Genomic DNA, 24,485 nt, shown 5'->3' with positions numbered 1-24,485 from the left:
CAGTCTATTTCTCTGCATCAGGCAGTCATGGTGAGGCTGGATGGGTACTGAAATATTCTTCTGGTCTAGGTAATGGTCTGACTGAAAGCTAATAATGAAGGCAGATGCAATTCTGGATCAGTGGCTTGCAGACCCTAAGTGAGGCTGAAGCATGTAGGTTCACAGCCGGGGGAATGAAAGCTGGGGTAGAAGTTTAAACACCAAGGCAGTTGGGCAAGGAATATCTGAAGAAGGATAGCCAAATTACAGTGACCTTCTGTCTGATAATTGTCTGATTGGGATATGGTGTGTTTGAAGGCTGTTTTAAATCTCACTTAATACGGAATCTATCTGATAAAATTCTGACTGTATATGATGCGGGCCTACTATTCTGGTTCTGCCTGATCAATTAGTGGCATTGGATACCATCAACTATGGTACCCTTCTGGACTGCTGGTGAGTGTTAGGGGTCAGAGGCACTGTTTTGCAGCAGTTTCCCTACCCCTTGCAGTTTCATTCAGTGGGAGGAGAAGGAAAGCCTGACCCTCAGCCATTCCACCGTGGGATGCCTCCAGGCTTGGTGCTCTGCCCCCTTCTTTTTAAATACATACAATAAATAAACTGGTGGGAGGTAATCTATCTGTTTGGGTGAGATATCATCAGTATGCTGATGCTACCCAGTTCTATATCTCTATCCCAGGCCAAGTAGGAGATAGGATCTGGTGCCTGGAGGGACTAGAGAGGACAAAAGCCTGAATCTTAGCATTACAGAGTTGCTGTTTGTTCAGGAGCCCTCTTGCTCCAGGCTAGTTCTATCTACAGCACTGGACAGTGTTGCACTCCCCTTAAGGAAGAGGTGTACAATCTGGGATTCTCCTGATGTAAATGGCTGCTACTGGATCACCCAGTAGGGCAAGCTTGTGTCTTCCTCAAGAAATGGCTGTTGGGTTGTCTTCATGCTGGAGGAGCACATCAGCCCCTTGTCATTGTAGGAATGCAATTGGTACATCTGCCTGCCACCTCTCCAATCTCAAACCTTTTCAGATTTCCATGTTCACGTTCACTTGCCCAGGAAGATAGTTTTCAACAAGACTGGAAGTAGCTTTGGCATTCACTCATTTAAAAGTGAATAAGTTGCTGCTTTCTTCCTGTTAGGCAGCTACTTAATCCAAGGATTTTGCTACTGATAAAAAAATGTTATATAATTATATTACTGTACAGTAGACTACAAAAATTCAGACAACCACAAAACAGCAGCAGATATAACAGAAACCCTTCAATCTTTATTGCCATGTAGCAATCTTCTGAATGTTGCAGCCCAGATTTGGTGGCTGTAGTTATTTTGCCCTTCACTCCAAAAATTTCTTACTGGTGTGGGGGATGAAAGCCGGAAGAATCAGCGGGAAAATGCGAAAGACAACAGGGAGCCAGGATGCTCATGGACCCTCATAAAATACCCTGCATGAGGCAGGCCGAGGGCACCCACCCAAAACGTGTTCGGGAAGCACCTGAGCAGCCCAGAGGGCTGAGCTGATTTCCTGGGAAGTTTCTCCACTTTCCGGTGGTGGGCATCGCGAGGAAGAAAATCAGTCACTTGTATTCCAAGTACTTTTTGGAATGTGCCTGCCTGACTGGCAAGCTTGGATTGATTTGCAGGGGTCTGCCCGGCGCTGGGGCTGGGTTGGGGGACGCAAACGCAACCTCCGCTCCGCTCCGCTCTCTTCCCACGCCGCCAGCCAGCCAGCCAGCCAGCCGGCCGGCCGGCAGCTCTCGGGTCCCTGTAGGTCCAACGATTGTGACCTCATAGGAGGGCGGAGCTAAGGAGAGGCACGGCAGTGCGGGAGATTTTTACCCGAGAGTTGGGGAAAAGACTCCGCAAGCAGGGCGTAAGTAGGCGCGTCCCGCTGGGAGAAATCCGTCCGGAGTTTGGGGAGCGTGGGAGAAATCCGGGCCCTTCACTCCAGAAAAGGTCTCGCTGCCCCGCCTAGCGCCAATAGAAGGCCAAAGACCCAGGATGGATAAATATAAAGGTAAGGGAAGATGCGCCTGTTTGCTTTTCTCCTGAGCGTGGGAAAGGGCTCGGAAGGTCGGCGCTTCCGAGGGAGGCTGCTTGCTTTCCCACCGTGGGTGTTCCTGCCTTCTGGTGAAATGTTTTCTGGCAGCCCCGCGTAGCGCTTCTTCTGGCCGAGGCCAATTCTAACCCTCCCTTTGGCGGGTGCTTTTAAGCGGTTTCGGGGAGCAAGTGAAGCTTTCTTGGGAGCTGCGATTGGACAAGAGGCGACGTGGGTGGGTTCGTGTGTGGAAAGTGGCGAAAGAGATCATCAGAACGGCGAGACGTCGCGTTGTCCGCGGCCGGCTGGCGAGAGAGATTGTCCTCACTCTCGCTTCCAGAACTGGTCCGAGGCAGGGAGGAATCTGCATTTAGACGCCTGGGAGGATTGAATAACGGGGCGGTTTGAATGGCGGTGATGGCCCCAGACTAAGAAGCGACGAAGTGTTCGAAGCTGTAAAAGAGCAAGTCCCTCTGACAGGAAGGCGGAGACGCGGGTGGGCACGTGCTCGCCTCTGGTCTTCGCGATTGCTCACCTGGTCCACCGGGAGCACCTGAGGAGCTGAGCCCGAGAGGGCCGCTAGTCGGGCTGACCGGAAGCGGGCGAGACTCGCAAACCCTGTGTCCTAATGCGTGGGGGGTGTGTGTGGGGAGGGGGGGGATAGTTCCAAGGACTGCGCTCCTTCACGACCTGCGTAAACAGCCGGAAAGGATCTGGGGACTTTCTGAGTTTCTCCTGCAACCCCCCGAGGCACCGCTCCGCGCGATTCCTCCGGGGAGTTGGGCGGGAAGGCAGGGCTGGCTAGTGGTTCCTTGGAGGTGGGTGCGCCGGCGATTTCTCCAAGGCTGGGAAGCCCGTTTGAGCATTGAAGGAAGCGGTGTTTGGAGCTTAGCTTCTAAAAGAAGACCTGCCTGAACTCCCGAGGAGCATGGCCTTTTATTTTAAGCAAGTAACAGTGCAACAGTGCAACTGGCATCGGCTAGTCGGTGGCGAGGAAAATGTATTCTGCACATTCTCAGGAGCCGGCGTTTGTTATCATTATTACGGTGATGCTGTAAACAGGATGATGCTATGTTATTTTATGCTAATACAGTATGGTATTTACAACTTGGATTGTTTTATCCCGTTTTACCTACTAGCCACCCAGAGTCATGTCTATGAGATGGGTGGCAATATACATTTATTAAATAAATAAATGCTGGCATGTAGTAAAGCAAATGTTGGATATTGGGCTCCCAAGTTAGAATATATGTGTGTGTGAATGGTGTGTGAATTATGAATGAAAGTGAAATCCAGGCTGGCTGTGGGCTGTCCTTGCCCACTATTGCAGCCACAGTCTCTGTTGGCATACTGCCCCCAGCATTGCCCAAAGTCATTTGGCCTAAATAGGTTCTCTACCTCTAACTTAATGAAATGGTCTATCTTTGGTATTTTGCCAAAAAAAAAAATGCATGGGGGAGCTGTGCCCAGTGAAACTTTCTTCTTTTCAGAGAAGAGCCCTGTAAGATTATCTTGATAGCACTTGAAATGTGTTAAGGATGCACTTCAGCCAGCATGCAGCAGTTGCACTTGAATTTACACACACACACACCTGCCAGCTTACCTGACTAGGAGGTTGTAGGACCAGTTTTCAGGGTAATCTGGCAATGCCAGTACACATCAGGACCTGAAAATCTGGCTCTCTGCATTTATAACTCTAACACGAGGAGCAAGTTGTTTGTAAACCTCCAGCTAGGGCTGTTCCCATGTGTTTCTCCTTCCAAGGCAGGTAATCAGTCAGCCCATCCAAGGAGTAATTTATGTGTAATCTGAACATATAATTGTTCGAGAAAGTCTCCCACATTCTGAAACTAGTTCTTGCAAATAGTATGGGATGTGTGGTGCCATCCTATTCTTATTTACCCCAAATGCCCCATGGGACTTCTTTCTAGATAAATAGGAATAAAAGCACAGCCAGAAACTCTTAAATATTACGTTATGGCAACATCAAAAGCAGTAATGTGTTTACATCTGTGCATGTGAACCACTATCAGTTTTGCTAAGAGTACTATATCAAAAAAAAATAATACATATATTTAATCTCAGTTATTATTGCTAATGCATCTTGTGTTGTAAAGATCTTGCTTCCGTTTTCATAAGGGAAGCAGAAACCAGGTCATTACTGCTTAAATGTTGCAAAACATTACAGGTTTAGGAGTTGAGCATTAACACGATGGGAAAGACCCACCATGGTACAAAAGGAGGCTGCCATTGGAAGTGGTGGACCAAGAGAGATTGTGGAGTGGAACCAAACCCCCAGCTGCCGTCCCCCTGATCTGTCACCTGGAATTACTGCTTCATCGAACCTACTATGTAGAGCACTCCTGAGTAGGTTGCTGTCCTCTAGTTAGCCACTCTAAGGCTCCCAGATCTCCTAAAGGATATATTGGGAGTAGCCACTGCAGTCATTTTGCAGTGCATTGCTTTGTGCACCTCCTCAGAACTATGTTTACTGCAGGTTGCCAGCTGGTAGTTGAGTAGCAGTGTTGCTTCTTCTGCAGAAGGCAAGCCAGGGAATGAGTGCCCAGAGAGGGGCAGACAATGGCATGGACCCATAGCAATGCTGGAGAGAGGCAGATCTTCTTTCAAGCATTGGTCCTCAGGTGGTTCACCTTGGGCTGCAGCTGGAAAGGCCTCAGCTTGAGTTCTTGGAGTGTCTTGATATCATCAAAATACAAAATACAAGTAGTCCTCGCTTAACAACCACGATTGGGACTGGAATTTTGGTTGCTAAGCAGAGCAGTCATTAAGCAAATCTGACCCAGTTTTACAGCCTTTTTTGTGGCAGTCTAAGTGAATCACTGCAGGAGCTAAGCGAACCACATGGTTGTTAAGCAAATCATGCAGTCCCCCATTGATTTTGCTTGCCAGAAGCCAGCCAGGAACATTGAAAATGTTGATTACGTTACCACGGGACGCTGCCAGGGTCATGATCATGAGAACTGGTCATAAATAGTTTTTTTCAACACCACTGTAAGTCCGAACCATCACTAAATGAATGGTAGTTAAACGAGGACTTTTGACATAGTTGTCAATCATAGTTCTACCCTGCACAGTGCAATTAGTTTCCTAAAAAATGTCCTACATGGTGTATTTCGGTATATGCTAATGATATTATGAATATTCTGATTTCTTAATGAGGAGGAAAGGAAGAGACATTGTTGTTGTCGTTGTTTATTCGTTTAGTCACTTCCGACTCTTCATGACTTCATGGACCAGCCCACGCCAGAGCTTCCTGTCGGTCGTCAACACCCTCAGCTCCCCCAGGGACGAGTCCGTCACCTCTAGAATATCATCCATCCACCTTGCCCTTGGTCGGCCCCTCTTCCTTTTGCCCTCCACTCTTCCTAGCATCAGCATCTTCTCCAGGGTGTCCTGTCTTCTCATTGTGTGGCCAAAGTATTTCAGTTTTGCCTTGAATATCATTCCCTCAAGTGAGCAGTCTGGCTTTATTTCCTGGAGGATGGACTGGTTTGATCTTCTGGCAGCCCAAGGCACTCTGAGAATTTTCCTCCAACACCACAGTTCAAAAGCATCGATCTTCCTTCTCTCAGCCTTCCTTATGGTCCAGCTCTCACAGCCATATGTTACTACGGGGAACACCATTGCTTTAACAATGCGGACCTTTGTTGTCAGTGTGATGTCTCTGCTCTTAACTATTTTATCGAGATTTGTCATTGCTCTACTCCCAAGGATCAAACGTCTTCTGATTTCCTGACTGCAGTCAGCATCTGCAGTAATCTTCGCACCTAGAAATACAAAGTCTTTCACTGCTTCTACATTTTCTCCCTCTATTTGCCAGTTATTGATCAAGCTGGTTGCCATAATCTTGGTTTTTTTGAGGTTTAGTTGCAAGCCAGCTTTTGCACTTTCTTCTTTCACCTTCATCATAAGGCTCCTCAGTTCCTCTTCGCTTTCAGCCATCAAAGTGGTATCATCTGCATATCTGAGATTGTTAATGTTTCTTCCAGCGATTTTAACTCCAGCCTTGGATTCCTCAAGGCCAGCATGTCGCATGATGTGTTCTGTGTACAAGTTGAATAGGTAGGGTGAGAGTATACAGCCCTGCCGTATTCCTTTCCCAATCTTAAACCAGTCCGTTGTTCCGTGGTCTGTTCTTACTGTTGCTACTTGGTCGTTATACAGATTCTTCAGGAGGCATACAAGATGACTTGGTATCCCCATACCGCTAAGAACTTGCCACAATTTGTTCTGGTCCACACAGTCAAAGGCTTTAGAATAGTCAATAAAACAGAAATAGATGTTTTTCTGAAACTCCCTGGCTTTTTCCATTATCCAGCGGATATTGGCAATTTGGTCCCTAGTTCCTCTGCCTTTTCTAAACCCAGCTTGTACATCTGGCAATTCTCGCTCCATGAATTGCTGAAGTCTACCTTGCAGGACCTTGAGCATTACCTTACTGGCATGTGAAATGAGTGCCACTGTTCGATAGTTTGAACATTCTTTAGTGTTTCCCTTTTTTGGTATGGGGATGTAAGTTGATTTTTTCCAATCTGATGGCCATTCCTGTGTTTTCCAAATTTGCTGGCATATAGCATGCATTACCTTGACAGCATCATCTTGTAAGATTTTGAACAGTTCAGCTGGGATGCCGTTGTCTCCTGCTGCCTTGTTATTAGCAATGCTTCTTAAGGCCCATTCAACCTCACTCTTCAGGATGTCTGGCTCTAGCTCACTGACCACACCGCCAAAGCTATCCCCAATATTGTTATCCTTCCTATACAGATCTTCCGTATATTCTTGCCACCTTTTCTTGATCTCTTTTTCTTCTGTTAGGTCCTTGCCATCTTTGTTTTTGATCATACCCATTTTTGCCTGGAATTTACCTCCAATGTTTCTAATTTTCTGGAAGAGGTCTCTTGTCCTTCCTATTCTATTGTCTTCTTCCACTTCCGCACATTGCTTGTTTAAAAATAATTCCTTCTCTCTTCTGGCTAACCTCTGGAATTTTGCATTTAATTGGGCATATCTCCCCCTATCACTGTTGCCTTTTGCTTTCCTTCTTTCTTGGGCTACTTCTAGTGTCTCAGCAGACAGCCACTTTGCCTTCTTGGTTTTCTTTCTTTGGGATGTATTTTGTTGCCGCCTCCTGAACAATGTTGCGAACTTCTGTCCAGAGTTCTTCCGGGACCCTCTCTACTAAGTCCAGTCCCTTAAATCGATTCTTTACCTCCACTGCATATTCCTGAGGGATATTAGTGAGTTCATATCTAGCTGATCTGTGGGTCTTCCCTAATCTCTTTAGTCTGATCCTAAATTGTGCAAGAAGAAGTTCGTGATGAGAACTACAGTCAGCTCCAGGTCTTGTTTTTACCGACTGTATAGATGACCGCCACCTTTGGCTGCAAAGGATGTAGTCAATCTGATTTCGGTGTTGTCCATCTGGTGAAGTCCATGTATAAAGCCGTCTCTTAGGTTGTTGGAAGAGAGAGTTCGTTATGCAGAGTGAGTTGTCTTGGCAAAATTCTATCAGCCTATGTCCTGCTTCATTTTGTTCTCCCAGGCCATGCTTACCTGTAATTCCAGGTGTCATTTGACTGCCCACCTTAGCATTCCAGTCTCCCGTGATGAAAATAACATCTCTTTTAGGCGTGTTGTCCAGTAGGTGCTGCAGATCCTCATAGAACCGCTCTACTTCAGCTTCTTCAGCATCTGTGGTTGGGGCGTATATTTGGATCACTGTGATGTTAGATGGCTTGCCCTGAATTCAAATTGAGATCATTCTGTCGTTTTTTGGATTGTATCCAAGCACTGCTTTAGCCACTTTACGATTAATTATGAAGGCTACTCCATTTCTTCTGTGGTCCTCTTGTCCACAGTAGTAGATCTGGTGGTCATTTGATGTGAAGTGGCCCATTCCAGTCCATTTCAGTTCACTGACACCCAAAATGTCTATCTTTAATCTTGACATCTCACCAATAACCACATCCAATTTGCCCTGGCTCATAGATCTTACATTCCAGGTTCCAATGGCGTGTTGATCCTTAGAACATCGGATTCGCCATTCACCACCAGCACTGTTGGCCGCTAACCGTCCTTTCGGCTTTGAGCTAGCTGCGTCATCACGTCTGGGGCTAGTTGAACTCATCCTCTGTTCCTCCCCAGTAGCATTTTGACCATCTTCCAACCTGGGGGTCTCATCTTCCGATGGTATACCGATATATCTCTGGTTGTACTGATCCATTTAGTTTTTATGGCAAGAATACTGGGGTGGGTTGCCATTACCTTCCCCAGGAATCGCATTTAGTCTGACCTCTCTGTCATGATCTTCCCGTCTTGGGTGGCCCTTCACGGTTTAGCTCATGGCATCATTGAGGTGCTCAAGCTCCAGCACCACGACAAGGTAACGATCCTTTGCTGAAGAAACGAGGACTACCCGTAGCCAATATTTAACCAGATGGTGTCAGTCCCTTGGGATGGAACTATCTGCTACTGAAAAGGCAGAACAATTGCTCCCCTCCCCCATTTTTTGCCTCAGTTAACTTTCTCCAAACTGCAAATGTAAACAGACTAAAAGTGCTGAAGTTTTCTTTTTGTTTTATTGTAAACCGCCCAGAGTCCCTCCCTGTGGGGGGAGATGGGCGGTGATAAAAAATTGATAAAGAAACAAATAAATAAAATAAAAGTTTGGGAAAGGAACCTCTCTGTTTTTCTGACATTTTTGATTCTCCTTTTCTCTCTTACACATGGATAAATTTTGCTGCTGCTTTTATGTGGATGAGGGAGGTATAGCATGCTGTGCAGGTGGCCCAGTGTATACAGAGGGTTAGAAATGGCCCAGGCAAGCAGTCAGTTTAGAGGCACAATTGTAGTACGTTGTATAAAATCTGAGGAGCGCTGTGGCATCCAGTGGTGGTGCAGAGTAGCACTTGTCCACTGTCAGAGTGTGGTGCATGTGCAAATACTGTTGCCCTTCTGTGAACGTCGATGTCATAAGTCTGTTATAGCAGGATATCTTAAGGGTGACATTGACGTTCTCCTTTGAAACAGAATCTTTGCTTTTGTCATGCAGGGAAATGTAGTGCCTGACAAAATGGAAAGCGACTTTTTCTTCTCATTCGTATAGACTGGTGTTGCTCAACCTTGGCAATTTTGAGATGTCTGGACTTCAACTCCCAGAAATCCCCAGCCAGCAACAGTGGTATAGACTCTGCAGGAACAGAGAACTACTTCTCCTCTGATGTGTGATCACTTGAGTTGCATGAAAATGCAGAAGTGTAGCAGTAATGTGAAAGGCAGCTTGGCACTGGGTAACAGGGACAGAAAAAAGAAGGGTATGTGAGCAGGTAGGAAATCCTGCTTTTACAAAGTAGCTGATGCTTGAGCTGCATCCTTATTGGATTTTTAAGCAAAATATGTGCAGCTTGTTCTAGACATTAATGAACTTTCAGTATTAAGAAGTAAATATGGGACATTTGCTATCCTAGGCTTTCATGGTTAGTTTATGGACTTCGTGGAAGCATACTGCTGACTGTGCCCACCCAGAATATTTCATTTTATTTATTTATTAAATACATCCACTCCTCCGGCTTTTTTTCTCTTTTTGCAGCTTTCAGCATCTCTTAAGAGATGGAATTGGGTCCTCAACCTTAAAAAAAAGTTGGAATTTGGTCCTTAGCCCTTTTTCTACTTAATAGGTTGTTTATTACTTTAGCATTATATGAAATAGAGAGCTTATGAGAATCAAGCTCCACCCTTCTTTTGATTCTATTCTCTGGCATTGTTCTAGAAAGTTTTATTCACAGTTCTTTTGCTGTGAAGTCTTACCAAGGTCTGAGACTTTTTATCCTCTCCTTCCTTCCTTCCTTCCTTCCTTCCTTCCTTCCTTCCTTCCTTCCTTCCTTCCTTCCTTCCTTCCTATATATAAATATGCAAACTCTAAAATAAAAAAGGAGATTGCAATCATATACCTATTTAATTCAGGAAATCACTAGGATTTCTAAACACCTAAGATTGTGATATTAATTTCTGTTTGTTTTAGCTGTGTGTCATATTTGCCTTAACAAATATTGGTACATTTATGAATGTAATTTTTAAAACAGAATAATTAATACAAAATTGCCTGATAATTTTCAACACAGTTGCAAGCAGGCCTTTTGGGACTTGTTTGCAGGGAGCTAACGTTGCAGGGTTGGTTGGAAATCTTAGCTGCTATTTTGTTCTCTGGCTATTTTAATTAGACTGCAATGGATTTTTTTTTAATGTTTGTGTTTTAATCTATTGTTATACAGCATCGCTCCATCAGGATAGGGCATGCTGTGAACTCAAATTAGAGCATAATTTCTAACTGTTTGGAGGCTGATGTAATTCTCCGGCTGCACAGAGTGGCTTTAGAATGATTCCCATGGAATCATTAGAATTCTTCCTGCAATTTTCTCAGAATAATCTGTGCTTTGAGGCTGAATTCTCACAAGTTTGTGGTTGGCCCATTCTGATGAAAACATTGCTTTCAATATGCATCTACCATTATCATTTGAAAAGTATGCTGCTTTTCAGAATATCTCTGTGGCAATCTGAGAAGTGTCCTGGGTTTGTTGATAGCCAAAACAGGAATACCTGCTGAGTGACTCTTGAGCAATACCGAGTAGGCTGGCTGCTTCTTGGGTGCGCAATGAGATATTGTCATTGACTGCTACTTTGGTGACAGGTCTGACATTGGAATGAAAAAATGTGTCTTGGTCTTAACACTGTAAAAAGATATGTAACCCTAATATTTTAAATACTGAAACATTGGGCCTTTTTAGTATGCTACCTGCTTTTGGGGAGCATAATTATTTTTTGAGCTAGAAATGTATTTTTCAGAAAGAAGGACAAGCAAAAAAAAAGAGGAAAGATTATTGCAACTTTATGTTAATTCTACTAAGGGACATGGTGGTGCTGCGGGTTAAACCGCTCAGCTGCTGAGCTTGCCGATCGGAAGGTCGGCGGGTCGAATCCACGTGACAGGGTGAGCTCCCGTTGCTAGTTCCAGTTCCTGCCAACCTAGCAGTTCGAAAACATGCCATTGTGAGTAGGTTAATAGGTACCGCTTCAGTGGGCAGGTAACGGTGTTCCGTATAGTCATGCTGGCCACATGACTGTGGAAGTGTCTATGGACAAACGCCGGCTCTTCAGCTTTGAAATGGAGATGAGCACCGCCCCCTAGAGTCGGACACGACTGGACTTAATGTCAAGGGAAACCTTTACCTTTACCTATGGTAATTCTAACATGATTCAAAACAGCTGTTCAGTATTTGGTTAAACATACTGAAAATAGGAAATTTATTGACTTGTTCTGATGGGATCTAGTTGTTGGAAGAAAATCTTACCAGGTCCATTCTGAGCCAGGAATGATAGTTCTTAGGTGATTGCTTGAGCAGAGATAAATTTTATTGTCTGATGACATGAAATACAGAGCAATCAGCTGTCGGAGGTGGCCACACTTGTATTTTCCCCACAAGCCCTTTATATAGGAGAGCTTGGCTATTGCTATGCAAATGTGTTCCCGCCCTCTAGGAACTTCTGAGAAGGTGCACTTAGCCGGTTTCTTGGCAGGGGAGCTTTCTAGGAATTCCAGGAAAGTGCAGTTTACTGGAGTTCAGAGAGGAGGCGCTCTGTAGTCAGGCTCCCTGCTGTTTGTGTTTCCTGTTCTGATAGTCTGGGTTCCATGCTGGGCTGTGGCTTTGTCTACTAGCTTGGAATGTTCACCTTGGACAGAATCTTTTGTTATTTGATTATGGAGATCTGTTTGACTGGGGAAGAAGGTCTACCTGAATGGGCTCTGCTAAGTTGTGAAGGAGTGACCTTTTGTCTTACAAGGTCTCTGATTAACTTTGAAGGGAATCTTTTGTCTAAATAGTTGGGGTTTCCTGTCACATTTTAATCTTTTGCATCCTCTTTGTATTGAACCCATTTTATTTTGTAACTTTTAACTTTTTACCTTGCTCACGAGGAGAAGCAATGGCAGGAAACAGTGTTTGAGGAAGACAATATGGCAAAGGGGTGAGAGATCTTAATTTCTTCCCACACAGTCCTTTTGTGAAGAAATAAGCTGAACACAAGATGCTGCATGCAAGGAATTGCATGTGGAAACTTGTAGCCTAAATATATAATTAGAACAATTAAGATTAATGACACTCATTACCTTTTCCAGGGCAAAGGATAGAATGGACTGGCTAAACTGGAGATGGTTATTACCAAAACTGACAGTGCTATCTATTAGATGATACATCTGCCAAACAGAAACTGTTTACAGCTTTAGGTGCTGAATATTAAATTATTAGCTGTGGACAACACCTTTTTTATATGGAGAAGTCCTGCAGGTTTTACTTGCTAGATAGAAATGTTCCAATTAAAGTGAATGAACTATTCACTATATACTACACAGTATATAGCCACTTTATAAGCATTTGTCCAGGAGAATTATCACTTGCTATACAGTATTAAATCCTGTTTGTAAAACAAATGAACTAGCTTGCAGCAAAATTCATGATAAAACAAAAAAAATTTGGCTAGGCAAACCATAGGTGGGATGTGTGTCCTTCTAGATCTTCCTGGACCACACTTTCCAACTGCTGTAGCCAGTTGATGGAAAGTGTGGTCCAGGAACATCTAGCAGGACACACATCCCACCTATGATTTGCCTAGTCAAATTTTTTTTTTGATGGAACCTGTAGTTCATCAGCATCTGGAAGGCTACGTTTTCCATCCATGTTCTAAAGTATTAACTGTTCAGGATATCAAGACTAGAAAATCTTAGGGTCTAAGCATTGATTCTAGTGTACAAGAATATTAAAACAGGTTACCTAAAAATAAGCCATTGTGGATGTAATTTTATTACCTAGGAATTGGATATTGTTGCAACTAGTTTTAAATATGCATATTGCTTTACACTTTCTGTTGCTTGTATACTTTCCTTATCAGAACTCCCTGGTTTCACTGCATGATATTACTTGATATATATTGATTATATATCAGTATAATGCTATGTGGTCAATACATGACTTCAAAATCTTAGGCGCGTAGGGTTTTTTCTAACCTTAATTTAAAAAAAAAAACTTTCTATGGTTGAAAATATGTGAGTTAAGGGGGAGGGGGGAGAAGGTAAGCAGACAATTGAACCAGGTCTCTTTTGACCACTGTCAACCCACCGCTGGAAAAGAGCAATACTTTTCACTGGACTAAGCACTGTTGGGAGTATGTAAATTCTTCTCATTCAAATATGTATGTTGAAAGACTGAAACATGTTTTGGTGGAGAAGGAAAGGCAGTAGGGAACACTGGAATCTTGAAAGCATGCTGGACAAGAAGCGAAGAAAGAGTGTGCTCTTACTTAAGGAAGAAACAAGATGATTAATTTCAAGTATCCAGAATAAGTCATGCAAACTGACCTTTTATGCTCTTAGTTTGGAATGATCGTAACCCATAGTAAAACTGCAGGACTACCGAACTGAAAATATAGTAAATTTGTATCTGTGAATATTGTCCCTCATCACTGCACTCAAAATGATGTTTAGCATTAAGTGGAAACATGGGCAACATAAATGGCATCATCATAATTTGGGAGCAGCAGAAATTGAAGTATCTGTTTCAAGGCAAGAATACTCTGTCCTCATATGTTTCACGCTATGCTCCCCTTTCCTCCACTTCCTCTAGGAAAGCCTGGTTCAAAGATAGCAGGCATCTCAGGGTCTGTCCTGATATTGTCTTTAAGCAACCTATCCCTTGCAACAGTGTTTCTCAGCCACAGCAATCTTAAGATGTGTATACTTCGACTCCCAGAATTTCCCAGCCAGCATGCTTAAAGTTGTTGAGATTGAGAAACACTGTCATATAACAAAGCCCCATAACATGTTGTGTGGAGGAAGTGCTTTTCTCCTATTCTTCAAGTCCTATTCTAAATGGCCAATCAATTTCCCTTTATTTGTCTTATTTATTTAAGTGTTGAGTCTTGCTTTTTCTTTTAAGTGTTCAAGACAGTGTCCATGAGAATTCCTTCCCATTTTATCAGGGCCACAGCCCTATGAAGTACGTTGGGCTGAAAGAAAACGACTGACCCAAAGTCACCAATTAAGCCCCACAGGCTATGGAAGACCTTTGTTCAATACAGAGAGGATCCCAGGTTCAGACCCTGGTATCTCGAGGGCGGAGCTGGGCAAGACTCTTGTACAGCACTCAGAAGAGCTGCTTCCACTCCGTATATTAGAGAAGGCACCAAGTTAAAGGCACCAATTGTCTCACTCCATCTTAGTGGTTTCTAATGAATGAGCATGCTTTTAAACTGTGGTGTACTTTTATTCCCTTGTGAACTGTTACTGGATTGTAAGCCCCTTCAAGGATGGTGCAAGACGAGAGCCGGTCTTTAAATGTGTATTTGTAACGTGGGTAGAATGGGGACACCTGTTACGATCACACTGTTAAGACTAAGCAAATGTGATCTTTCTCTCTTTTTTTAAAATATAATTTTATTAAGTTTAGAACAAAGATAAAAACTACAGAAAAACAAAAAAAACTACAAAAAAATAGAAACTAAAAAAGTGTGAAACACACATATACACACACAAAAAGAATTTTAGAGATTACATACAAAGGTGACTTCCAACTTTCAACAGCAAGAATATACAGCAGTTCCATAATCAAACCCTTACTCTTTATCAAACTAAGATCACATTATTTCTATACATTGTTCCATTATCACATACACATCATTAATACAATTGCTCTTTCCCCTTATATAAAAGAGAGAGAGAGAGAGTCAGTATGCATGTGTATGTATGTGTGTGCGCATGTATGCATGTGTGTGTGTGCATGCATGTGTGTGTGTGCATGCATGTGTGAGTGTGTGTATATATATTTTCCTAAATCAACTTCCCTCCTCCTTGAAGCAACATCCATTGAATTACTTCCTTCCTACCACTATTCTGTATATTTCTGTCCACTATAATAAAAATAAAATTATAAAAGCATATAAGTTGTTTATTTTTATAATTAATAATACTGTTGTTTATTTGTTCAGTCATTTCTGACTCTCGTGACTTCATGGACCAGTCCACGCCAGAACTTCCTGTTGGTCGTTGCCACCCCCAGCTCCCCAAAGGTTGAGTTCGTCACCTCTAGAATATCATCCATCCACCTTGCCCTTGGTCGGCCCCTCTTCCTTTTGCCCTCCACTCTCCCTAGCATCAGCATCTTCTCCAGGGTGTCCTGTCTTCTCATTATGTGGCCAAAGTATTTCAGTTTTGCCTTGAATATCATTCCCTCAAGTGAGCAGTCTGGCTTTATTTCCTGGAGGATGGACTGGTTTGATCTTCTTGCAGTTCAAGGCACTCTCAGAATTTTCCTCCAACACCACAGTTCAAAAGCATCGATCTTCCTTCTCTCAGCCTTCCTTATGGTCCAGCTCTCGCAGCCATATGTTACTACGGGGAACACCATTGCTTTAACTATGCGGACCTTTGTTGTCAGTGTGATGTCTCTGCTCTTAACTATTTTATCGAGATTTGTCATTGCTCTTCTCCCAAGGATTAAGCGTCTTCTGATTTCCTGACTGCAGTCAGCATCTGCAGTAATCTTTGCGCATAGAAATACAAAGTGTGTCACTGCCTCTATGTTTTCTCCCTCTATTTACCATGAGCTGGTTGCCATAATCTTGGTTTTTGTGAGGTTTAGCTGCAAGCCAGCTTTTGCACTTTCTTCTTTCACCTTTGTCATAAGCCTCCTCAGTTCCTCCTTGCTTTCAGCCATCAAATTGGTGTCATCTGCATATCTGAGATTGTTAATGTTTCTTCCAGCAATTTTAACTCCAGCCTTGGATTCCTCAAGCCCAGCATGTCGCATGATGTGTTCTGCATACAAGTTGAATAGGTAGGGTGAGAGTATACAGCCCTGCCGTACTCCTTTCCCAATCTTAAACCAGTCCGTTGTTCCGTGGTCTGTTCTTACTGTTGCTACTTGGTCGTTATACAGATTCTTCAGGAGGCAGACAAGATGACTTGGTATCCCCATACCACTAAGAACTTGCCACAATTTGTTATGGTCCATACAGTCAAAGGCTTTAGAATAGTCAATCAAACAGAAATAGATGTTTTTCTGAAACTCCCTGGCTTTTTCTATTATTCAGCAGATATTGGCAATTTGGTCCCTAGTTCCTCTGCCTTTTCTAAACCCAGCTTGTACATCTGGCAATTCTCGCTCCATGAATTGCTGAAGTCTACCTTGCAGGATCTTGAGCATTACCTTACTGGCATGTGAAATGAGTGCCACTGTTCGATATTTTGAACATTCTTTAGTGTTTCCCTTTTTGGTATGGGGATATAAATTGATTTTTTCCAATCTGATGGCCATTCTTGTGTTTTCCAAATTTGCTGGCATATGGCATGAATCACCTTGACAGCATAATCTCACAAGATTTTGAACAATTCAGATGGGATGCTGTGGTCTCCTGCTGCCTTGTTATTAGCAATGCTTCTTAAGGCCCAATCAACCTCACTCTTCAGGATGTCTGGCTCTAGCTCACTGACCACACCGTCAAAGCTATCCCCAATATTATTATACTTCCTATACAGGTCTTCTGTATATTCTTGCCACCTTTTCTTGATCTCTTCTTCTTCTGTTAGGTCCTTGCCATCTTTGTTTTTGATCATACCCATTTTTGCCTGGAATTTACCTCTGATGTTTCTAATTTTCTGGAAGAGGTCTCTTGTCCTTCCTATTCTATTGTCTTCTCCCACTTCCGCGCATTGCTTGTTTAAAAATAATTCCTTATCTCTTCTGGCTAACCTCTGGAATTTTGCATTTAATTGGGCATATCTCCCCCTATCACTATTGTCTTTTTCTTTCCTTCTTTCTTGGGCTACTTCTAGTGTCTCAGCAGACAGCCATTTTGCCTTCTTGGTTTTCTTTTTCTTTGGGATGTATTTTGTTGCCGCCTCTTGAACAATGTTGCGAACTTCTGTCCCTAGTTCTTCTGGACCCTATCTACTAAGTCCAGTCCCTTAAATCTATTCTTCACCTCCACTGCATATTCCTTAGGAATATTAGTGAGCTCATATCTAGCTATCTGTGGGTCTTCCCTAATCTCTTTAGTCTGATCCTAAATTGTGCAATAAGAAGTTCGTGATCTGAACTACAGTCAGCTCCAGGTCTTGTTTTTATCGACTGTATAGATGTCTGCCACCTTTGGCTGCAAAGGATGTAGTCAGTCTGATTCTGGTGTTGTCCATCTGGTGAAGTCCATGTATAAAGCCATCTCTTAAGTTGTTGGAAGAGAGTGTTTGTTATGCATAGTGAGTTGTCTTGGCAAAATTCTATCAGCCTATGTCCTGCTTCATTTTGTTCTCCCAGGCCATGCTTACCTGTAATTCCAGGTGTCATTTGACTACCCACCTTAGCATTCCAGTTGCCTGTAATGAAAATAACATCTCTTTTTGGCATATTGTCCAGTAGGTGCTGCAGATCCTCATAGAACTGCTCTGCTTCAGCTTCTTCAGCATCTGTGGTTGGGGCGTATATTCGGATCACTGTGATGTTAAATGGCTTTCTCTGAATTTGAATTGAGATCATTCTGTTGTTTTTTGGATTGTATCCAAGCACTGCTTTAGCCACTTTACTATTAATTATGAAGGCTACTCCATTTCTTCTGTGGTCCTCTTGTCCACAGTAGTAGATCTGGTGGTCATCTGATGTGAAGTGGCCCATTCCAGTCCATTTCAGTTCACTGACACCCAAAATGTCTATCTTTAATCTTGACATCTCACCAATAACCACATCCAATTTGCCCTGGCTCATAGATCTTACATTCCAGGTTCCAATGGTGTGTTGATCCTTAGAACATCAGATTTGCTGTTCACCACCAGCACTGTTGGCCACTAGCCATCCTTTCGGCTTTGAGCTAGCTGCGTCATCACGTCTGGGGCTAGTTGAACTCATCCTCTGTTCCTCCCCAGTATCATTTTGACTATCTTCCAATCTGGCAGTCTCATCTTCAGATGGTATAAAGTTTTAAAGTTTGATCCAACAGCTAAAGAAACCTAGGTTACATTGTTTCTGTTCGTCATGAAAGTAATAAGTACAGTTTCTGGGATCCTGAACTGCCAAATTTGGTAGGCTTTTGATAGGGCTACAAGACCTGGGCTGGAAAAAAATGGAGAACCCCTTAATGGCTGCCAATTGTTACCGAAAACTTTAATTCCTTGCTGCCACCTAGTTGTGTTCTGAATTTGTCTAGATCAGGTAGCCCTATTTCAGAACAGCTGTTGCTTTAAAAATACCCAAACCTAAGCATAAGTTATGGGAAAGCATCCCAGTGCAGGAGGTGGGGCTGAGAGTGAGTGCTGCAAATAACCCAGTGAACTTCTATAGCTGAGATGGACTGGAACCTACATCTTCTTATTCCTGAGGTCCAGAATCTTCATCATTATATCACGTTGGCTCTCTATCAGTAGAGGTATTTTAAAGAATCTCAGGGAAGCATGGAAAACTGTGAATGTTTGGTCTATTGTTCCTTATCCAAAAGGTAGATCTCTATTAAAATGGTTTCCTTCCCATTGATCTACTACTTTTGTGAGTAAAAGGCACATCTGTGGTAGCACTAAGTCATTAGCTACTACATATGGATATAAATGATAAATTGCCCCCTACTTTCTCCAAATAGCACAATCCTTTGTTACTATACTTTATGGAGAACACTGAGAATTTCTTAGATAACCAAGGGACAGTAACATAAATTGAATCCATGGTTGATTTGGCATGCCATAGCAAAAGTCTAGCTGATTGAGGCTTCCTGTTGCAGAATGTGCACATTGTCCCCGCAGAGCTTACTCACTTTCCTCAGTGGAAACTGAGGATGGCCTTAAGAGTCCCTAGCTTTAAATCTTGGATTGCCACAGCCTTCCCTCTCCTAAATGAGAATTGCAGAGTTGGAATCTGACATACTGTATATAGCTGGCAAACAGGTTAGGTAATACTGACAGACACATGTAAATAGACTTTGGAAGTACAGAGGGCATACGGACCCTCAAATAGCACATGCTTAGCATTGTGTTGAAACAATTGCAAAAAGGGAACTCACTGGCTTGCTATTGCCTGTGAAGTTCATGTGTTTATTTCCTGTGCTAACCTTAACTGCATTTTAATAGGTTTATAATACAGCAGGGGTACAGTGGGAAATGGCTCATTCCCCGCCTCTCCCATGTTCTCAAATGACAGGCAGTCAACCCAAATGTAAATGAAGAACTGATATGAGCCAAGACTGTTAGACTTGTTTTCTGTTGCCACAAAAAATAGGTATGCTTTTACTTTAGCAGCCTGGTGAGGGAAAAGAAAGGAGAGGACTACCTAACTGGTTAAAGTAACCTCGATGTCAAAAGTTTTTCTTTGAGCACAAAAGCCTTATAGAATCAGAGTAAAACAGCTGGAAGACTAAGGTTTTACTCTGTCATAGGTCCTGCAAGTATGCTTTGTAATTTGGAACTTTTTTTTCTTGTAAAATTTTACAGAGACATCTGTAAACTTCTAGCATATTATTGATTTAATTCAGTGTAAAGCATGACAAGCCAATCTTTTTCACATTCATCAGTTGATCCAAAACAAGTAAAGGTTATAGTGCAATGGAATTTTTAGATTTCTTTTTCATAACATCATCAGTTAGTGAGGACAATCTATATATAATCCCTGTAAGAGTTATGACAATCCTTTTCTTTACACTATTCAAAGCCTAGGATTCTGTTCTATACCTTGCATATCATCATGATAAGGAGATTAATTTTCATAAACTCTTCCTAGCCCAATGCTGCCGTAACAGTTTTCTTCAACCTCATGCCTGCAGATATACTATAATTCCCAAATTCCCAACCAGTGTGATCAATGACTGAAGTTATATAGCTCGTTAGAACCTCTACACTCTCTTCTGGCATGTCTGAACGTCATTATTTATCAGAATAGGGATAGGGAATGCAATTGGAGGCAATTGTGGTGAATTCTACATGAACTGTACGGCCCCTGTTTTGTTTTCTAGTGCTGTGTCAGTTGAGTGGGATATTGCAAATTGCCGATGAAAAAGGCTAGTTAAGTAGAGATATTATACAGGTACGTGAGCCAGGAAATGTCAGGATATCTTGCCACTGGGACCTGGTGAATGAACAGAAAACCTACTCTGTCAAGCAGTTAGTTTTATATAGTAGGCCAAAATGTACCGTGTGATCACAAGTAAAGTCTGTTCAGCTGTGCATGGTGTACAGCCCACTTTCCTAATTTCCTCCCTGACTGGATTACAAACCATGCATTCAGGAAGTTGTTTTGAAATGAAATGTTTCCACACTGTCAGTATTTCTCTGATATGCAATTTTTTTCCCTTCGGTTTTAAGTGCTGTACTTTCTTTTCTCACTTTCCCTTCCCAGTTATAAAATATGATTTTGCAGTGTTTGAAAAACCCTAGAAGTAAGTTTGAGGATGTTGTTAGTAAATATCCTTAAAAAAAAACCCTTTTTAAAATATGGAATTCCCCAATAGTGTTATTTTTTCAGATTGAAATTGAAGAATTGGGAAGCAGCCCTAACCCTCCCAAAGTCCCTAACTTAGAAGCATCCTGATTCATGCTGAGGACAGCATGCTTTGTGGTTTGTATCAACTAAAATATAATGCAGTACAACCAGAAAGAAGTAAATTACATTCACTCTGCTCATGATATCTTCAGATAAAGAGGTTTTGGACAATAGGAGGTATCCCTACTCAGTCTTACTTACAACTAAATCTTACAACTAAAAATCTAAATTGGGAAGTCTACAAGATGTTTCTATTTGGATTTGCACAGCCTCTAAGAGCGATAAAGTCTTGGAGAAAGAGGCCAGCCCTGTCGTGACCTGCAAGGTGTGTGCTATGTTTGTATTCCTGCTGGAGGAGGACTCCAGTTATACCGGCACCAAGTACAAACTGATCAGATTGCTGGAGGAGAAAGTGGAGGGTCTAGAGGCATGTCTAGCCACTCTGAGACTCCTCCATGAAAATTAGAAATTCCTGGAAAAGGCAAAAGTCTTTTTACAAACTGAACACAGCAAGGAAGAAACAACTACCAGGAAAAATGGAGTCCTAGAGGAGGGAGGATGGCAGCATGTCACTTGGAGGACCAAAATAACAAGAAGACTATCCTTGCCACTGGAGTTGAATAATAAATTTCATACCCTTCCCCTAGAAGAAGACATGCAGATATATGGAGAAGGGTCTTCATCAAGTGTTCCAGTGACAGGAAGAAATGTAGCTCCGACTGTCACAGAGGAGAGGAGTCCGCTGGGTCCCAAAGAGGAAAAGGTGTGTGGTGGTGATTGGTGACTCACTTCTCAGAGGAACAGGATCAGCAATCTGCAGACCAGACAAGCTATCACGGGAAGTATGTTGTTTCCCAGGTGCAAAGATCAAAGATGTGACAGAGAGGCTTACCCAGCTAATCAAGCCCACCAATTACTATCCTTTTCTCCTCTTTCATGTCAGGATGAACGATACAACAAAAAGAGCCTGAAAGAAATATCAAGGGACTATGAGGAGCTAGGCAGGAAGGCAGAAGAGTTAGGAGCTCCAGTGGTGTTTTCATCCATACTTCCAATGCAGAGTCTACATCCAATGAGGGAATGGAGGATTTTAGAGGTAGACTGCTTGCTGAAAAGATGGTACCATCAAGAAAACCTTGGATTTCTGGACCATGGTCTACACTACCTACATGATGGGCTTTTGGCAAGAGACAGGCTGCACCTCACAAGGACTGGGAAGAATGTGTTTGGAAGACATCTCATTCGGGTCATCCAAAGGGCTTTAAACTAAACCTGGAGGGGGAAGGAGACCAATTTCTAAGACCAAACCCTAAGCCCCAAGACAACAAGTTTGACTATGAATTTGACAATGAGGAAGGAAGTGGTGAGAAGGAAGGGGCACTAAAGTATAAAACAAGAGACGCAGCAAGCAAGCACAAGTTCAGCCATAAAGGGCTCAGGTGCCTGTACACTAATGCTCAAAGTATGGCAAACAAACAGGGAGAACTTGAAGTCTTAGTACATGAGGGCAGGTATGATATTGTTGGTATAACCGAAACTTGGTGGGATAGAAACCGTGATTGGAATATACCACTAGAAGGATATAACTTGTTCAAAAGAAACAGACTCAACAAAAGGAGTTGCACTGTATGTAAAGAATTGCTGCACCTGTACAGAAATACATGATACCAAGGATGAAAGCCTTCTTGAAAGTATTTGGGTGAACATTAGGGGAAAAAGAAATGACATTGCCATAGGGGTGTACTACTGGCCACCCAACCAAGCAGAAGAAATAGATGAACTTTTTGGAAATCAGTTAGCTGAGGTGTCCAGGGAACACACCACTGTAGTAATGGGGGACTTAAACTACCCTGATATCAACTGGGAAACAAACTCTGCAGCAGGTGGGAGTCCAAACAGGTTCCTGGCGTGCCCAGCTAACAACTTTATCATCCAAAAAATGGAAGAGGGAACTGACCTGCATTCCTCTTCTGTCTCCCACAGTGCTGCTTTGGACAGGTTGGACTATTTTCTTCCTTCTGTGTAAAGACAAGATGCAAAAAAGGAATTAAGCAGTTCCGCCTTCTCCCTGCTGCCTGTCACCTTCTGGCCATCTTCTCCCACTAGCAGACCAACCATTTCCTTGACTTGACGGAGGCTCTTCAAGGGCAGCCCCATGTAGTTTATTTTGTTTTGTCTATTTTTTTCTTTTTTCTTTAACATGCACAAACAATAATAAGTAACAATACAGTGGAGTAATAAGTACCCTTATTATTAAGTATTCAGCTTAAGACAGAAACCTTTATTGTACAACAAATATTTTGACGTGATTTGCGGTTGTTTATTGATGTTCTATACAGCTTTGGATATAAAATTTAAACAACCTTACACTTATTTACATCGACATTTCAGTCAGAATTAACACTGGCATAAATGTCTTCTTTTTCTCTTTAAAAATTTAGGTTATATAAACATTATAGTACGAATAATCTCTAGTAAATATTGTATAAATAACACTGTATTGAAATTATACAATGTATTACTTATGTCTTGTAATAATATAATAAAACATTAAAAAAGAATTCTTAATCTAGAGTGTATTTCGGTACTCCTGATAGAAAAGAACGGTATACAATGAGAGAACAGATAATTGAGAGAAGCAGAGAACAGACAAGTATTGTTAGAGCAGACATCTTCTGAGAATATTCCTTTAACCACTTCTGATTTCTGGACCTCTTCCAGAATAGATCAAGCAGTGACGAAACTGCAGCTCTGAAAGTGAGTGATCTCACAGAGTACGAGAAAGAACTGGGGAAGCTATGGACGGGGTGATGGGATATAGAAGCAGTGAGGGTGGGTTAGTGAAGGAAGGAGGCTGTGTGTATCCGGGGGAGAGAGAGTTGAGTACACAGATCCTGCGTACAGGGAGCAGGATGAGAAAGTTTGGGGTGGTGTAATCCTGAACGGGGAGAAATGTGTTCAAAGGATTGGGTTTCTGTTCGTGGGCTCAGAGCTTATTTACCTGCCTTATCTTTGAGCATTTTGGACCCTTTAAGGAGTAAATAATCTCAACTAGTTTGTCTTTCTTTGAAATAGCTGCTTTGTGACTGGCCACAAAGTTATTTTATGATGCGCTTGTGACACTGTCTCAGCGCTGCGAACGCACCCACCAGCTAACTAATAGAAATACACATTAGGTTAGCCCAAACATACTTACCTGAATATAAATTCCAGTGAGTTCTACAAAATGTTTTAATAGAGAATGAATTCAGCATTTGAACACTTCTAGGTTAAAGTAAGGTAAATCCTTCACTATCAGTCCAAAGTTCCATGAAATGTATGAAGAAATTATGCATCCTTTAATGTTTGGGCATTCATGGTGCTCCTCTCCTCTTGTATGTATCTGTTGATACAATGACTATATTGATGCTGAATCCTGGATTTAAACAACAACTACAGGATTTCCGAAGTAAATATGATATCCAATTTAATATGTATTACATTAAATATAATATGAACGTCCCATTACATATTTGCAGTAATACATAAATGCTGATTATATTGAAATGCAGCATATCTTTTACAAGACAAAAGAACTTGCACTGTTAAATAAGAGTAATTAGTTTAATATGCATTTATATCTGTTGGAGAAGGTCGGAAGTCACCTTTTTATTCATTCTGGCTATTTCTGTACTTAGTTTTTATTTTAATTCTGTATTCTAGCTTTTCTGTTCTTTGTATTTTACCTGTACTTTGAAACTCTAATAAAGATCTTATTTTTTTTAAAAGAAGTAGTTTTGTGGTTGCTTTTTTAAAAATGTAAACGTCCTTCAGGTGAAAACTTTCAGAAGATAGTCATGTTGGTAGTGCTTAGATCAACACTATACAGAGGATAAAG

General features: G+C 42.2%; 1 protein-coding gene across 1 annotated transcript in view; it reads left to right on the top strand.

Moving 5' to 3' along the window:
- Positions 1-1,828: 1,828 nt before the first annotated feature.
- AFAP1L2 (actin filament associated protein 1 like 2) overlaps positions 1,829-24,485 on the top strand; it is a 98,138-nt gene continuing 75,481 nt past the window's right edge. Inside the window, exon 1 of the mRNA XM_063307205.1 lies at positions 1,829-2,009. Within this exon, the coding sequence (XP_063163275.1) occupies positions 1,994-2,009 (16 nt within the window). The 5' untranslated portion in view covers positions 1,829-1,993. The remainder of the gene's footprint in view (positions 2,010-24,485) is intronic.

This window comes from Candoia aspera, chromosome 6, assembly GCF_035149785.1.
Source record: "Candoia aspera isolate rCanAsp1 chromosome 6, rCanAsp1.hap2, whole genome shotgun sequence".
Lineage (NCBI taxonomy): Eukaryota > Metazoa > Chordata > Lepidosauria > Squamata > Boidae > Candoia > Candoia aspera.
Note: the sequence above shows the minus strand (reverse complement) of the source record. Positions and strands in the feature narration are given on the sequence as shown.